This window comes from Myzus persicae, unplaced genomic scaffold, assembly GCF_001856785.1.
Source record: "Myzus persicae strain clone G006 unplaced genomic scaffold, MPER_G0061.0, whole genome shotgun sequence".
Lineage (NCBI taxonomy): Eukaryota > Metazoa > Arthropoda > Insecta > Hemiptera > Aphididae > Myzus > Myzus persicae.
The window spans coordinates 1-16,585 of record NW_019103334.1 but is presented as its reverse complement, the minus strand read 5'-3'; the positions used below and the strand labels follow the sequence as shown (position 1 = coordinate 16,585).

The 16,585-nt window shown below is 28.8% G+C and overlaps 3 protein-coding genes across 5 annotated transcripts; 1 reads left to right on the top strand and 2 right to left on the bottom strand.

The window, feature by feature from the left end:
* Nucleotides 1–1,993: 1,993 nt before the first annotated feature.
* On the bottom strand, nt 1,994–5,856 carry LOC111034308 (1-acyl-sn-glycerol-3-phosphate acyltransferase alpha-like). Of its 3 annotated transcripts, none has more exons than XM_022315458.1 (6): nt 5,433–5,854; nt 3,481–3,711; nt 3,280–3,413; nt 3,024–3,205; nt 2,605–2,770; nt 1,994–2,155 (listed from the first exon to the last, which is right to left on the bottom strand). In XM_022315458.1, the coding sequence occupies exons 2-6, from the start codon at nt 3,672–3,674 to the stop codon at nt 2,001–2,003; spliced, it is 831 nt and encodes a 276-aa protein (XP_022171150.1). In that variant the 5' UTR covers nt 3,675–3,711; nt 5,433–5,854; the 3' UTR covers nt 1,994–2,000. The 3 variants fall into 3 exon arrangements, with proteins under 3 accessions (XP_022171150.1, XP_022171151.1, XP_022171152.1); XM_022315459.1 differs by lacking the exon at nt 5,433–5,854 and adding an exon at nt 4,737–5,369; XM_022315460.1 differs by lacking the exon at nt 3,481–3,711 and having other exon boundaries at nt 5,433–5,856.
* A 188-nt stretch (nt 5,857–6,044) lies between these two features.
* LOC111034307 (formin-binding protein 4-like) lies at nt 6,045–11,472 on the top strand. The gene is made up of 10 exons (XM_022315457.1): nt 6,045–6,538; nt 7,054–7,134; nt 7,971–8,090; nt 8,219–8,875; nt 8,996–9,226; nt 9,303–9,418; nt 9,618–9,751; nt 10,440–10,656; nt 10,721–10,939; nt 11,240–11,472. The coding sequence occupies exons 1-10, from the start codon at nt 6,412–6,414 to the stop codon at nt 11,330–11,332; spliced, it is 1,995 nt and encodes a 664-aa protein (XP_022171149.1). The 5' UTR covers nt 6,045–6,411; the 3' UTR covers nt 11,333–11,472.
* LOC111034317 lies at nt 11,291–14,644 on the bottom strand. The gene is made up of 4 exons (XM_022315471.1): nt 14,453–14,644; nt 13,977–14,198; nt 13,618–13,911; nt 11,291–13,539 (listed from the first exon to the last, which is right to left on the bottom strand). Exons 1-4 carry the CDS (start codon nt 14,634–14,636, stop codon nt 13,274–13,276), a joined length of 966 nt encoding a protein of 321 aa, XP_022171163.1. The 5' UTR covers nt 14,637–14,644; the 3' UTR covers nt 11,291–13,273.
* Nucleotides 14,645–16,585: the final 1,941 nt, after the last annotated feature.

The following is a 16,585-nucleotide window of genomic DNA, read 5'->3' as shown; positions in this document are numbered from 1 at the left end:
TAACTTGTGAAGTGCGCCAAACCCTTTTAAGTTTGTCACTGTGATGAAAATAGTAAGGATTTTAATTGGCATACACAGCAAATGTTTTAAACAGCAGCTGACAAATATTTTTATGATCTCTTCAAAAATATGAATCAGGCGCGGATCTAGAACGTTAGGCCCCTTGGATCCGCGCCTGATATGAATAATATTGTTTTAAAGCCTGGGAAAGTTGGTCGAACGACACAATATCAGGAATAAGAACATACTTCGCTTGCTCATACGGTATGGTGAGCTATGTTGGCAAAGTGTAAGGTGTCAATGAAAATGGTCTGTGTAGTGGGGTGAATGTGCAAACTAGAACCAGTCTTAGTCCGCCTCCCAGTGCGTTCTTATTCTGGATTGAGTATAGTTAATTACTAATTTAGTAGCTTTACTAAGTTAATTTTAAGTTTTAAAAAAATTACCCATTCTTTAAAATTATTTATTAATTATTACACAAAATTCTATATAATTTTCAGAAATAAATAGCAATCCATTTAAATTACAACACTTATTTGCTAATCTAATCAATTTTTGAGTTTTTAAATAGTTTATAGCATTTATTTAAATGTAATGATTTATTTAATGTTTAAATGACAATCTACATTATTGACATTGTTATTGTTGCTTCAAACTATATAACAATTATTATATTTACATAATTTACACCAAAATTGATTGAAAAATAATGTTAACTTTAGTTGGATCACTGTATTGTTCCCAGATTTATATCAGAAGTTATTCAATGAGGACATCAACTTAATGAAAATAAGTTTCATTTTATTAATTTTTGTTAAAATGATTTTAAATTTTATTAGAAATAATGACATTTTACAATTGGTATCCTTACCAGCCCTCTTACACCATAGGAGTTTAATTATTAATATAAAACTAATAACACTATACTCCGCGCCACGAGAGAAGGAACCCGTTTCGCGCATGTAGACTGACGGCAGCTAGCGTTACTAGGCTAGGTGACTAGACGACGATATGTCAAATAAGTGGGGATGCGCGGAGTCGGTTGCAATTTGGTCGGGAAACGGGTTCCTTCTCTCGTGGCGCGGAGTATAATATGTTTTATGTAAGAATATAAATTAGATAGGTACTCAGTTTGTATTTAAATTAAGTAGCTATTACCTTTGTAACAGGTTATTACCAATATTGGTTTACATTTCACTTCCCAATCATAGCACATGTACTTGGCTGATGCACTTAATAGTTTGAATGTAATTATTGTTGTAAAAATTTGCCCTCTAGTAACTTTGAGTTGCCCATCTCTGATGTAAATCATACTTTTGTGTTTTTTACTTTCCCCTATCAGTAAACCTAAATGTTGTGAATAATAAAACAAATGAATAATTTAAAGAACCAACATTTCCAACACTGTAAACTAAGGTAATAATGTAATTTCAAAATATAAAAATAAAAATAAACACAAACATGATTAAAATGAACTAAAATTTATTTAAAAAATAAAAATACAAACTGTACATCGTAGACATACATTTACAAATCTGTGTTTAGTTGAGAAAATTGGTTGAAAACAGTTAAAACAACTTATAAAATATAAATAGTAATTTTTGGTGTAAATATATAATTGGTTTCATTAATATTGCAAGCAATTTATGTGCTCGTTTAATTCAGTAAATAATTTTTCTTAGTAAAAAAATAATATATCTTTATAATTTTAATCAAAATAGAGTAACAAATTTGAATAATTTTACATCAAAGCGTGACAAATGCCATTTAAAAATGAAAAGACCGTAATTATTCAAAATTCATGGGTTACGAAATTGTATGTCTTAACAAACAAAAATATTTTGTCAAAATATAAAAAATACTGTAAAGCACACGTAATTAGTACCAAATAACTATAAGCTTGATGCTAATTTATAGTTAAAATGGTACTTGACCACGTTAAAACACACTAAAATATCGAAAGTCAAATATTTACAAGAAGCAAAAACAATAATATAATTTTAGCTGACATTATAATATTGTGTTTTTATTTCTGCTGAAGATTTTGTATACGCTTCTTGCATTGCAGTTCTAGACTTCTCAATAAGACCAGGTAAGTCTTCTTTGGTCATTCCCTCGGTGGGTATTGGAGGCAATATTGTTATGACTGCGTGGCCTTAAATAACAATGTATATTAGATATAATAATAACAATATAATTTACATTGACTTAAAACATTGAAAAGTAAATACCTTTTACCAAAATAGCACTTTTTTCACTAAAATAGGCTCCATACACACTACCACAAAGCAATATAATTTAATGATTTGAATTCGAAAACTATTATTTATCCATAAAAAAAAGGTATTCTGGCATTTACTTAAGAAAATTCATTATTAATATACATTTATAATTTATAACATTTTCAAACATTCTTTTAAGTTGAAATATAGTGGTATATAACAATAGGAATTTTATTGCGTTAGTTTATTTCTGAATGCATTGTTTTGATCCAGCGCAAATATGATACAAACAGATTGGGAAATTTGTTTCAAACGTTACAGCACGTTAAGAGTAACTGATTTTATTAAACAAACAGGAATAGTCTAAACACTTAATGCTTACCGGGATCAAATGTACGTTTTCCGTGGTCCAAAAAGAAATATTGTGTCACAACTACTGGCTGTATTGGACATTGAGCTGAAATAGCAACATGGAATGCACCTTTTTTAAAATTCAAAAGCTCTGGTCCACCGTGTCTTGTGCCTTCAGGAAACATGCAAAGCTTTGCCTGTTAAAAATAAGCAAAAAACACTAACTTTAATAATTGGACAACACTGATTTAAACATAAATTTAATATTTCAATAAGATACTAACAATTATTTAAATGCAGTACCTTTTTCATTTTGATGATATACTCTCACTTATATGTAGTGTTATAAAAGAAACATCAAAAAATTCTTTGATAAATCAAATTAAATTGAGAAAACCTAGAAAGCAATTTTGAGCTCTAGAAAAAAGTTATCCTGATAGCTGTAATTACTTGTTTATGACGAATAGCTTCTCCAGTCTTATTAAGGGTCCTCTGAGCACTTTCTGCATTTAGACGGTCAATGAATATTGTTCCCCACAACCACGAGGCTAGACCAAAAGGCCAAAAGTAAAATATTTCTTTCTTGGAGATCACGGTGCATTTTTTCATTACCGGATATATTTCAGACAATACTGAAAAAACAGTCAGAAAATGTACCGTGTAAATTTATTATATACAACAACAACTAACACAGTAGTCCATTTACCTAATAAATCCAAACAGCTTTGATGATTAATCAAAACAACACAACCTGAATTTTGTACAATATTTTCTTTACCCTTCATTTCCCATGTTATCCCTAATATTTTTGATACTTGGCGTCCACCCCATGCAGGTAATCTGATGAAATAATAAATAAATGATTAAACTTGATACTTGTAGCAAACATTCACATGTATCTATTTACAATCCATTCCTGTAGTCCCTTGGTCTCCATAACATTAATGGTAAGAATACAGTCGCAGACATATATGACAATACTGTAAATATGGTAAATTTGGCGTAGTAACGAAAAGCATGACTAGAAGTGTACATGATAATAATAAACATGATCGCGACAGTGCTGGTTATTTCAAACTTATAGTCGTTTATCAGTAGCATTGTTATGAGGTCTAAGGTCGTAACATAATCAGGAGCTCTGGAACACAATAATTTATTTTTTGTTGAACAATTCTGAGTAGGTACCATGTATAATTGGATATATTATGCTAGATATAAAAATTATAAATTATTTTCTTATCCTTTTTTTTAAAAATTTGTTTGTGATCCCTTATTTGTAATGTTTCATAAACAATAATTATGATTGATATCTGCAATCGAGGTCAACTATGTAAAACATTATATAGGTATACGGTATACCTAATTATAATCATATATTTTTATCCCGAGCAATAATAGGTATGACGTTAATGGTTTAATCAACAGAATAGATTATTATTATTTTAATCAATGTTATGTAATTCTGATGACATGTATGTGAGTATGCCAAATTTTTAGGTTATTTGTTATACAGTTTTTGACACTAAGTGTTCTACAACTGTAAGACACACATTAATTATGCATACTGTGGCAAAATATAAATTGTTTAGGATGATAAATAAAACACATTAATTAAACGTGGAAACAATATAGATAAAGAATATGTTGTTAAAAACAAACGGAATTATTTAAATTATTTACACGTTACTTTTGTCGTTTTGTTTGTCATGGTACCATTAACCAAATATATTCAAATTAAAATAGACGGATATTGTCAGTAATTTATATTCATCATTATAATTTTTCAAAAAAATGTGTTAATTAGGTACCTATCTCGATATTTAGCATTCATTGCTGTTATATATTGATGTAATATAAAAGGTGCTGCGCAATATCTGGGTAGCACAAATTAGTTTTGTAATGCACAGAAAGAAAAATTTTATTTTTTAAATATGAAAGCATCATATTATAGAAGAAAAACAATAGATAAAATGATAAGGGATAATAATGCGGAAGTTATAGATGTTTAAAATCAAATTTAAACAGATTTGTTATTTTATTACTCATCAAACCATGGTGGTATAATAGGTACCTATTAGATATTGTATTATTTTATAACATAACGATAACAATAGACCTCCTCTTGGATTGAGAACTGAGATACTTAAAAAAACGTGTACTTACAATATAAATTAATCTATTATCGTGCGATGTTGGGTTCGAAAGTTTGATCATTGAATATTACATTATATTATTTTGAATTATTGAATTGTCACGGCCGCCGGCGACGAAATAACAAAAACGATAGGTAGCCAGGTAGCTACAGTTATTCAAGTTAATTGACTTTTAAGTGAATCCCCGACACCGCAGGTTTGGCACGTCGAACGATTTCGTTGAAACAATAATTAATAATAAGTGTTATCCGATACGGTTTCCGAGAACTATGAAGAGTCGTGGATGAACTCGAAACGAGAAACCTGAACGACTGTACGAGGTCGACGACGGCGGTACGTTATTACTTATTACTTTTTAGGCACTTTATTGCGTAAACGAAAACTGGTCGTGAAATGACATTATGACAATACGGCATTGCTCCACTAATCCACTCGCTCGATATGCACGACGTCAAGTGTTTCGAGTGTAGTAATAATAATAGTAATAAGTAATAACTAAAAACACTCACAGACGACATTACGATAATGTGTTGCATGCATAATTGATCTATAGGATTGATTATGCGTCGAACCGCGCGACCGACAACCGCCGCAAGCAGGGAATAGGGATTGGAATAAATCGTTAATCGTGACAAAAGCAGCGACCACCGGAAATATTATGTGTACACCAATGGTTACAATTCCAACAGAAAAAAAATTGAATTACCGTTTTCAGTTTTGCAGTTTTTTCAGTTGAGGTATACCGCATCGCGTATTCGCATGTATTAGTATCCAATGCGCAAGAACTAAGACGATATGCAAGTGGGAGAGAATCGATTGATTGATTGGAGTGTCGACACGTGGGGTATATATTGTATCGATCGGACGAGAGAAATGAGATCTGGCTGGCGATAATCCGTGCCAAAAACAGAGGAAACTAGCGTATCACTTCGGCACGTCGCGTCCACGGACGAGGCAAACTACACACCGGATTGCCAGAATCGAAAACTAAAATTATAAATTTAGAAATAGCCCTAGATAGGGTTCTTGGCTATTAAGTCACAAAATCACAAAATTACTAATTACTAATTAGTACACTTTTGGCTTTTAGCTATAGCTGATAAGGATGTTTTCGTACAATCTCTGAATGCCTGAACTACTATCTGAAGCGAAGCACGGTATTTTCGTGGGTTATCGTTGTTCGTGTTATCAATCGAGAAGTTGAAGTATAATATATTATACTATATATAGCATCAAGTGTCGTTGGTTGGTCACATTGTAAGGCGAGTGGTCTCGTGTATGGTATGATGTCACACGCCGAACAATCCGCTGGTCCTTATCACGGTGCGATAATTATTATTAATTTCCCGTCCACGGTCCTTACACCACCATTCTACGGTACTTCTAAGTAGGTTCAAATGTTCAATACAAACCAAAAATAGTAAAAAGACGTCATAATATTGTGGTGTTTCGTTAATTTACAATTTAATATTAATGTTATAATTGCCGGACATCGGAGCGATAGAAAATCGTATCATCATCGTACAATTGCATATGCATATTCTGAGTACTAGACGATGTCATGTACCAGTCGTCTTTGACACCACCTCCAACAGTCACACTAATAATAACAGTTTTTCCGACTCTTGCGCTTCCGCATTAAAAATACGTTCGGATATTCCGGCCAAACCTCCGCTGTCGAGCATATGGTTTTACGAGCAGCTCGCGCCTATCCAACAGACAAATCTTTAATTTCGCAGGGTATTGTTACTGTTGCTGCGATGAACAGGAGAAAACTGAAATTGGACATGACACACTCTGCTTCAGATAGTGGTAAGTCGACCAAATCTCTCGCTGCACGGGCTGATTGGTTGTTACTGTACTAATTATCTACAAAACTATAGTTAAAAATTTTTAATAGTTAATTTAATACTATTAGAACAGTTTTTTTTCTGATTGTTATGGAACACAATCAATACTTTATTTCTCAGAACTTAGGCTGTAGTAGTTTTCAATGTTTTCATCATAGAGCGAATTTATGATCAACACACTTTGTGTGTTTTTTATCACTATTTAGTTATAAATTTTTTTCTACTTTTACACTTAATTGCTTTATTGAATACAATCTATGGTATGTCTTAGATAATTATTGAGTAAATAAGCTGAATAAATGGAAAATACTAAATAATATATTGGAAATCTTAAAAAACGAATACTGGTACCTACAACTTCTAATTTTTCATAATTGCAATGTATATAATTAATACTTTAATTATTACAATCTGATCATATGTTTTAAGTAGTTAAAAAGTATTTTTAACCTTTATCTAATTAAATTATGTTTACAGAATCTAAAGAAGTTGAAAATTACGTTAATAACGTCAAAGAACAAATTATGAATGCAACTGAACTTAATAATTCTGATTATGGTTTGTATTAATAATAACTATTAGTTATATTATTTTGCTATCTTATTTATTATTTCATTTAATTAAATGTTAAGTTAATTGTTCAGTTCTATATGAAGCAAACATCATAATAATAGTACAGTGAAACTTCCATATAACGAAGCCGAATAAGCAACGAAAAAAATTCGTAATATGGAGGAATTTGTTAAATAGAATTACATATTTTTTTCAACTTTTTTTAAAAAATTTATTGTATGTATGTATATACTTCTATGTTGTATATGTTATGTAAAAAACAACATCAAATATAATATTACAGTTTAATTTAGTTTTTAATTTTATAATTCAAAAGAAATAATTAGTGAGTTTTGTTTCCTTATTATTTTTATAAATTGTACTTTTTTCATAAAAAGTTTCTATATCATTAAGTTTTAAAATACTGCAATAAAATTAATCAGTTTGCCTACCTTTGATGTCTTATCTTTATTGGATTCATTGTTCATGTACAATTTTAGAACTATGTTTAAAATTTGATAGTGACAACATCTACAAAAACCAGTTTTTATTGTATAATCATTTCGTTGTATAGAAACATCAGATTCATTATTTGGAGATAAATGTACGTGTATTTAACAATGAAGGTCATGGTTCTCAAAAATAATTCGTTAAATAGAAAATTTTGTTATATGGAATTTCCACTGTATTATTTACCATGGTAGTACCTATATCTAAGGTAAAATGTTTAAATGATCTTTCCTTCCTGAAATTTTGATTAAATCATAAATATTAAGTTGATAATATTATGTTTGATTTACATAAGTAATGTATAGTTTGTGTTCTTACTTTTTTTTATGTAGTATGGCAGGAGTGTTATGATGACGTTTCAGGATTTATTTACTATTGGAATACCCAAACAAATAAAGTCACATGGGAAAAACCTGAACATTATGAAGCAGCACACAGTATTGAAAATCAAGGTATGTTGGACATTATTGTTAAAATGTAAAAATACTGTATAATAATTATATATTATTATGAATCTTAAGAAACGACAAAATAAACTTAAGTAGAAATGTTGTAATAAATTGCTAAAATTGTGTTCTAGATGTAAACAAGACGAAAAACTCCAGAAAACGGCTTTCAAGTGATTCGTTGCCTACTCTTGATCCAAATTCGTGTAATGGATCTAAAAAATCAAAACTAGAATCTAAAGTTTTAAGTGCGCTAGTGGCTTATGGAAGTGATTCTAGTGAAGATGAGAATGAAGATGATAAGGATCAAAAATCCACTATACTTCAAAGATTGCAACAAAAGGCTGAAATGTTCAAACAAAAGGAATTGGCTAAATTATCTAAGGATAAATCACCTGGTTCTTGTGAAACAAATGTTCAGCCTGATATTTTAGACATTATTGACAATGAAGTACCGCCAGATTATTTAGTAGAAAAATCTACTACATCTAAATCTTCAGAAAAAAAAACTACTGGTGATATTTTTGATATTTTAAAAAGTGAAGTACCCCCTGATTATGTCGATATCACATTAAACAATAATACTGGAGAAGAAAATAAATTAATTGTTCCGTTGGATACTGATGCAATGGGTAATAAACTGCATTCAAAAACTGTTGAAAATGATTCAAATACCAATTCAAATTCTGACGAAAAAATCAATAATTTGACTTTAGATTCTTTGAAAGAAAATTCTTTGAAATCTATTAATCTAATTGCGAATTATGGTGAAGAAGATCATGAAGATTTAGGTAAAAATTGTCTAGTTCTAAGTGTTTAATACCTATTTTGATAATGGCGAATTAAATATATATTAGTTAACTATTATAATGCAAAATATTAATACAAATTATTTTTATATAATATTACAGATGATCAAAAAAGTGAATTAAATGAGAAAACACTTTCATATGTCCAAGACCCGTGTGCTAATATTAAAATTGGATTTGGTTATTCTGTCTCATCCAAACACAATAACGGAGGTTCTATCAATTTTGTTAAAGGCGAAACAATAAATGTACATGATAATCATAATACCAATAAAAATAGTGTTTTCACAAAACATGAAAAAGATTTTAATAAAAATTGTGATATGAAAAAATGTAATTTGTTTTTGAAAATTTTAACTAATATAAGCTGTTTTAATTATTATTATAATATTTTTTCTTTTATTTTAAGCTAAAAACCATATTGAAGATTTGTCACTGCTGATCTCATCAAAATTACATTTTCTGTCAGATTGTGAAAAAAATGATAAATTGTCTTCAGTTCAAGTTATGACTATTAAAATTGATGTAAGTTTAATTTATTTAAAAAAAAAAGAATGTCTGTGAAATATTAAATTATACAACTGTATAATTATTAAATATTAGCTACTTATAAATGTTTGTAATACATCAGTTGTACAAAATAGTATTATCTGTTAAGTACTTAAATAAAAAACCAAAATCTTATGTCTTTTTGTTAAGTTTTTAATAATTTGTTGTTTTTTAGACTTTAATGGAAGCCTGGAAAGATAGTTGTTTGAATGACGAATATTTCTCAAAGTGGTTGGATGAAATGGCTATCGAGTTATGTACTTTAGAAGAGTCAGTTGCACCAGTTGGATGGACATGCCAATGGGACAAGTATGTGTCATGTAATTTGTTAAAATTATGGACTAACAAAATATTTCATTACAAAAGAATCAAAACATGTATTTTATTTAATAATATTCATTTAGGAGGGGGTTTATTTTTATTGGACATTTTTAAACAAAATATTAGAAGTACTATTGATTTTCAATAGTGTAAATATTTTGTAACAAAGGCTAAAGCAGTATTTTATCCTATTCGTCTGAAAACAAGTAGGTATGTATGTGGATGCATCTAGACATGACTTGATCAACTTCAATGCAGATTGAAACAAGGAAAAATCAACAAAATTGACTTGAATGTGCAAATTAATTAATTATTACTGTAATAATATTATATTTTTACTACTTTATATTTAATAGTATTCAGTTGTATGGTTTGCATATGAGCCGTGTTAAGCGCAGGTGGAATAATATGGCGGAATTAATATCTACAAGACAGGTTTGTCTCCAACAGGCTCTACTACAACATTTTTTCATTATTAAAATGGTTATTTGAGTCAAACATAAGTATCATTATTAAATAAAGTTTTTATATTCTAAATCATTAATATTAATTTACAAAAAAAAAAAAATGTTAGTAATGTTTTAAGCATAATTTTTTTTTTAAATTTTAAAATGTGTCTTTTCAAAACTGGTAATACTGTTTGTTTTATAATGTTTTGTTATGGATATTATTTTAGAATTAACACGCGGTATTACTATCAGAATGATGTTGATGGCCGCACACAGTGGCAATATCCAACTGATGAATCTGAACGTACCCCTTCGCCACCTGTGATTTCTAATGCGAGTACTCCTCCTCCTCCAAACATTTCCGATCAAAATTATTGCCACCCTGAACCAGTGGACATGGATATCGATGAAGATAACCATAAAGAAGACACGGAAATTATTGTCGTATGGAAAACAATTGCATTTGGTGTTCTATTTTCACTTGAATTGAGTTTGTTTTTTCTTTTAGCCACCAATTCCTGGAGATGAACTGTCGTATGAATTAAATTCATTTTATGCTGATCTTGCTCAGTTTGAATCGAAACCAGCTGGTCAAATTGAAACAATGATTGCAGTTCCATCACCCGAAATAGTCGAAAATGCTCCAAAATTAAAAACCACTGTTGATACTACAAAAAACACTTTAGAAGAAGAAAAAGAAATTGTCAAACCAAAGAAGAAGAAAAAGGTATTTATATTTTATAATATTTTAACTATCGAAATGGTTACATTTTTTCCATACAGTCATTGTCCATGTGTATTATCTATCTATCCTGTTAGAAAGAGATGTGTTACTCTTGTTAAATCGACTAAACTTTTAATCAGCTCATATATTTTCCAACATTATAAATTAATTGTTTATGGAATATTCAATATTATTATATTGACCAATGTGAATAGAATTAAATTAATAATATTAAATTAAGCTTATCAGTTAATTTAACTTATATACATAATATGATGCTGACATGATGAATTTTGTTTACAGGTGGGAAAATTGGATGTGGGCCTGGGATTAAAACAAAAATATGTATCATCACTTGTACAGAAGTGGCAACAAATTCAAAATGAAATCAAATGACAGCTGTTTCATCACCCAACCCTTTTTCGATTTAGATTAATTTCTAAATCCTTAGTCTTACCAATTAAAATATTAACAATATGTTTGTAAATTATGTAATTACTTTTAGAAATATATTATAATATATTTTAATAAGTTAACTTTTAAATTTGTATTAAATCATTACGATGTGTATAATCAGTTATTAAGAGGATGTCAGTGCACAAATATTGTAGTACATTAAAACCTAGTATCAGAATCACAATGCAATGTGACTCACATCAAATGAGTTTAATTTTGCATAAACTTAGTTTTATTTTAAAACAAGAACCTAATCCCTTAGGCTAAACATATTGGTGGTTACTCAGCAAAAATATCTAAAAGACACTTAAGAATTAGGATCAAAGATACTTACCTAAAGAAATATGTGTTTCTCCAAAGTGTATGTGGAAAAACAACAGTGGTGGCTATTTAACAAACAATTAAATTTCTTCTATCCTGAAAAGGAATATTCCTACTTGAAAAATTGAGAAGTCAAGTCCTAAATAATATTAATATTGTTGTCTACAGTATTTTTATAAAAGAAATTGTTGCCCTAAAATCATTCTAGAATAATGTTTGACCATTTTCAGTGACTGTTTTTATCAATTAGTGTGCAAATATGGAATCTTTTCTAAATTACTTAAAAATAGTGATAACTATTTACAAACATTTTAATGTTACAATTTTGTTAAATTGCTTACATCAAACCACATTAAAAATTATTGCACTTGACATCCTTTTCAATGCAAATTAGTATATATTATTGAACAACGTTGGAAATAGAACATTGAACAGCCCACATAGGAATTATTTTGTATGTGTTGTTCAATGGTAATAAAATGTATACAACTTAACATTGTATGCATTATGCATACAATTAATCTCTGTGCTTTGAAATATGAAATATTAATGACTATTAGAGAATTGAGAATTTAATAAATTAATATTGTATATTGGTTGTTCTTTATTTTTATTGAGCAAAAAATAATATAATTATTATCGGGGGACATTGCGACATAATATTTGTTTTCACAATGGCAATATTTTGAACCATTACACTACTGATTATATGATATATTTTTTAGACGACCATTTTCATTAAATTAGTAATTCAATTTTTACAATGCTAGCAAAGTAGAAGTTAGTTAATGTAATTATTGTAAGATGTAATTTAATAGAAATTTTAATTTCATTTTTAAGTATTAAAAATCAAGTTTTCAAAATGTTAATAATATTGTTAAAATACATTAAGGAGTATAAACTAAATAGTAAATTTTGAATGACTACAAATCATCATTGAACAAAGCAATACTATACTTGTTTTTTGTCATCAATCATACAACAGCCTTAATTGGGGACTTGTTCTAGTTTTATATTTACACTTTTTGATTGTTATTAAATGTGTAGTGCAATTTTATTATAATAAAATCAAACATAATTAATTCGATGAGTTTAAGTTGGAGGAAGGGGAATGGATTTTTATTAAATAATCTTATTTAAGTTGTTGAGTAGGTAGGTACTCTTGTAAATTCTTATAGTTGTTGTTACAGTAAAAACTGAAAGTTGATATAAAATATTTGAGTGAGGCAGTTGGTATATAGTATATATGTTACGGTCAATGATGAAAACTGAACATTTACGTTATTAACCGGTCATTAACGTTAGAAGCCAAGTTGCTAGGTTATTTTCGTAAACTACCGGGCAATAACGTCAGTTTCCAAGATAATAGACTATTGTTGTAAATTACAAAACAAAATAAAACAATTTTACCTCAATGACCGAATATTAACGTTATTAACCATTGACTGTTGGTAAATTACGTAAATTACTGAAAATACACATTAATTTAATTAATTACAGACTACAGTTATTAATATTTATCTTATAATTTTTTTTATTATTAATTATATATTATATTTATTATTTATTTTCGCAAGGCATGCTGTTGTGACATTTTGAATTGCACAATATTCCCGCTAATCGACAAATGCATTTGTTTGTTCTGCACTTTAGTTTGCAATTACACCTTCTGTAACCTTGTGGTCCAGTGACACTACTAAAACCTGCAGCTTCTCTAAGCGTAATTTCTTTTTCGGTATTTACAGATACCAAATCAACAAAACATTCTTTGCAGGGATCGATCTGCGATCGAGTATACAAATGTTTAATTATGCCGTTCTCTGTACCTAATTAAAGATAAGCATATTTTATAAATTCAAATAAATATATTTAAATAATATAGGTAATTATAATTTTATAAGTACCTAATTTATATAAATCATCTTCAACCTGGGTAATAACTGCTAATAGGTTTCGTGGTGATCCACGTGCTCGATCAACATCAGGTATTCCAACTTTAACTGTGGTACCAACTTCTAGTGGACTAAATTTCTTATTTGAAATAGTCATCATTTTTTTGGCTTGTTTCTTTAAGCATTCACTTGATTTATGTCGTTCATTCTGTATTTTCTCATGACGTTGGCAATGCATGCATTTTGTACTTTCATTGTCAGCTTCCAGGAAAATAAAACATGTTTCACATTTTCTTAGGTTCGTATCTAATATGTTTAAATAATATGTTATTTTCATAAAATTTAAAATTTAAAATATAATATTAATTTACCTGTATCTATCTTATTTTCTTGCTGTTCTGAAATTGGTGAAATAACTTCTTCAATATTTTGTTTTGAATCATGTAATCCAATTTCTTGCATTCGATTAAACAATTTTTCTATATCTTCTTCTGTTTTTAATGAATTTATTTCATCATTTGGTAGACCGATCGATAATAGTCCTGTTCTGGCAGTACAGCCAAACATGGCTTCATAAGGAGATCTTCCAATACCTAAAAACAAGTTTTAAAAAAAAACCTATTATTATAATTACCATAAAATAACCATAGTTGAGCCTAGAACAATTATAGAACCCTAATACTTTTTAACACATTAATACACTATCATACTAATTATAATAAATAACTGTACTGTTATTGATATCGATTAGAATAAAACATACATATTAGGTATATTAAGATAATTATGTCGGGTTGAATGAAAAATTAATTATTTTAATAAATTATACTAAATACTTTTTTTTTACCTGAATGAAGAGCTCGGTTTTTCTGAAACTGAATAAATTTCAAACCAGAGGGCCAATCCGTACTATTGTTTTCTGCCATCCACGTAGCCAACATATCCTCTACATCTCTATTTGCTCGTTCCACAGAACCTTGGCTCTGACTGTGCCTTGGTTTACCATGAACAATTTTGACGTCTTCCCACATATTGTGTAGTTCAGTTANAAAAATCCAATAAAACAAATTACCTACCTTTGATAATTTGTTAGATAACCACCAGCTGCAGTGTATTAATATTATTATGGTTTGCTCGACTGCTCGAGTAACTATCGCTGATTATCATTTAACGAGTGTAGATAGCTAACTAAAAGTGACCTGTATGTTATAAATGTATAAATAATGAATAATTTACAACAACGTCCAGCAGGAGTTTGGAATTTACGTGAATAATAAAATAACACCCGTGTTTACAACAATAACCATTATGTGTCGCCACTTACGTAAATTACCGGTCATTTATGTAAATTTGTATTATACAAGGTAATTTTCGACATTGGCCGGGCTATAACGTAAATATCCTCATTTTCGTCATTGACCGTAACAAGATATAATTCAATTTTAAAAATAAAAATGGGAAGGGGGCATGAGCGCCCGAGGGAAAATCAGTTTTAAGAAACGAAAAAAAAAAATTATGAAAATATGTGCATTAAAAAAAAATATTAAAGACTGCAGTCCACAACATAAGTATTCCTAATCTCCTAGCATTATGTACAATAATTATATCATGAGAAAATAATTTAAGGAACCAGCTGGTTATCAATATTTAAAGAATGTGAATAAAAAATTGAACTAAGGGGAAATTATAGAAAAAAATTGAAAAAATCAGATATTATTTAATTTTAAAAATGAAAATGGGAAGGGGGACATGGGCGCCCGCGGCCAAATGCGTTTTGAGAATCGAAAAAAATAAAAATATGAAAATATTTGCATTAAAAAAAAACATTAAAGACTGCAGTCTACAATATCGTTAGTAAAAAACTCATGGTGTTATTTACAATAATTAAATGCTGGTTATCCAAATTTAAAAATGGTACTTAAGTCATTGAGCATTCAATTTAAAATAAAAATGGGAAGGGGGACATGGGCGCCCGCAGGCAAATGCATTTTGAGAATCAAAAAAGAAAAATATTTAAAAAAATGAAATATCATTAAACTTTAAAAATAAAAATGGGAAGGGAGGCATGGGCGCTCACGGACAAATCAGTTTTAAGAATCAAAAAAATTAAATATATGAAAAAATTTGCATTAAAAACAAACATTAAAGACTGAAGTCTATAATATCAGTATGCCTAAATTCATATTTTTATTTACAATAATTAAATGCTGGTTATCGAAATTTAAAAATGGTATTTAAGTCATCGAGAATTCAATTTAAAAATAGGAAAATGGGAAGGGGAGCATGGGTGCCAGCAGGCAAATGAGTTTTAAGAATCAAAATAAAAAAATATATTTAAAAATATTATAAAGTATAAATTTAAAAATGAAAATGGGAAGGGGTGCAGGGGCGCCCGCGGGCAAATCAGTTTTAAGAAACGAAAAAAAAAATTATGAAAATATGTGCATTAAAAAAAAATATTAAAGACAGCAGTCCACAATATAAGTATTCCTAAACTCCTAGCATTATGTACAATAATTATATCATGAGAAAATATTTTAAGGAACCAGCTGGTTATCAATATTTAAAGAATGTGAATAAAAAATTGAACTAAGGTTAAATTATAGAAAAAAAATGAAAAAACCAGATATGATTTATCTTTGAAAATAAAAATGGGAAGGGGGCCATTAGCGCCCGCAGAAAAATGCCATTTGAGTATCAAAAAAGAAAAATATTTAAAAAAATGAAATATAATTCAATTTTAAAAATAAAAATGGGAAGGGGGACATGGGCGCCCACGACAAATGCGTTTTGAGAATCAAAAAAAATAAAAAAATGAAAATATTTGCATTAAAAAAAAACATTAAAGACTGAAGTCTATAATATCAGTATGCCTAAATTCATATTTTTATTTACAATAATTAAATGCTGGTTATCGAAATTTAAAAATGGTATTTAAGTCATCGAGAATTCAATTTAAAAATAGGAAAATGGGAAGGGG

Excerpts from the sequence above, each read along its gene's own strand:
- LOC111034308 (XM_022315458.1), bottom strand. The coding sequence starts at position 3,674 with ATGCTACTGATAAACGACTATAAGTTTGAAATAACCAGCACTGTCGCG. Across the intron at positions 3,206-3,279 it reads AAGCTGTTTGGATTTATTAG|TATTGTCTGAAATATATCCG; the intron begins GTAAATGGACTA and ends CTGTTTTTTCAG. Across the intron at positions 2,156-2,604 it reads AAAACGTACATTTGATCCCG|GCCACGCAGTCATAACAATA; the intron begins GTAAGCATTAAG and ends TTGTTATTTAAG.
- LOC111034307 (XM_022315457.1), top strand. The coding sequence starts at position 6,412 with ATGGTTTTACGAGCAGCTCGCGCCTATCCAACAGACAAATCTTTAATT. Across the intron at positions 7,135-7,970 it reads ACTTAATAATTCTGATTATG|TATGGCAGGAGTGTTATGAT; the intron begins GTTTGTATTAAT and ends TTTTTTATGTAG. Across the intron at positions 10,940-11,239 it reads AACCAAAGAAGAAGAAAAAG|GTGGGAAAATTGGATGTGGG; the intron begins GTATTTATATTT and ends TTTTGTTTACAG.
- LOC111034317 (XM_022315471.1), bottom strand. The coding sequence starts at position 14,636 with ATGTGGGAAGACGTCAAAATTGTTCATGGTAAACCAAGGCACAGTCAG. Across the intron at positions 14,199-14,452 it reads AAACCGAGCTCTTCATTCAG|GTATTGGAAGATCTCCTTAT; the intron begins GTAAAAAAAAAG and ends ACTTGTTTTTAG. Across the intron at positions 13,912-13,976 it reads AGAAAATAAGATAGATACAG|ATACGAACCTAAGAAAATGT; the intron begins GTAAATTAATAT and ends TAAACATATTAG.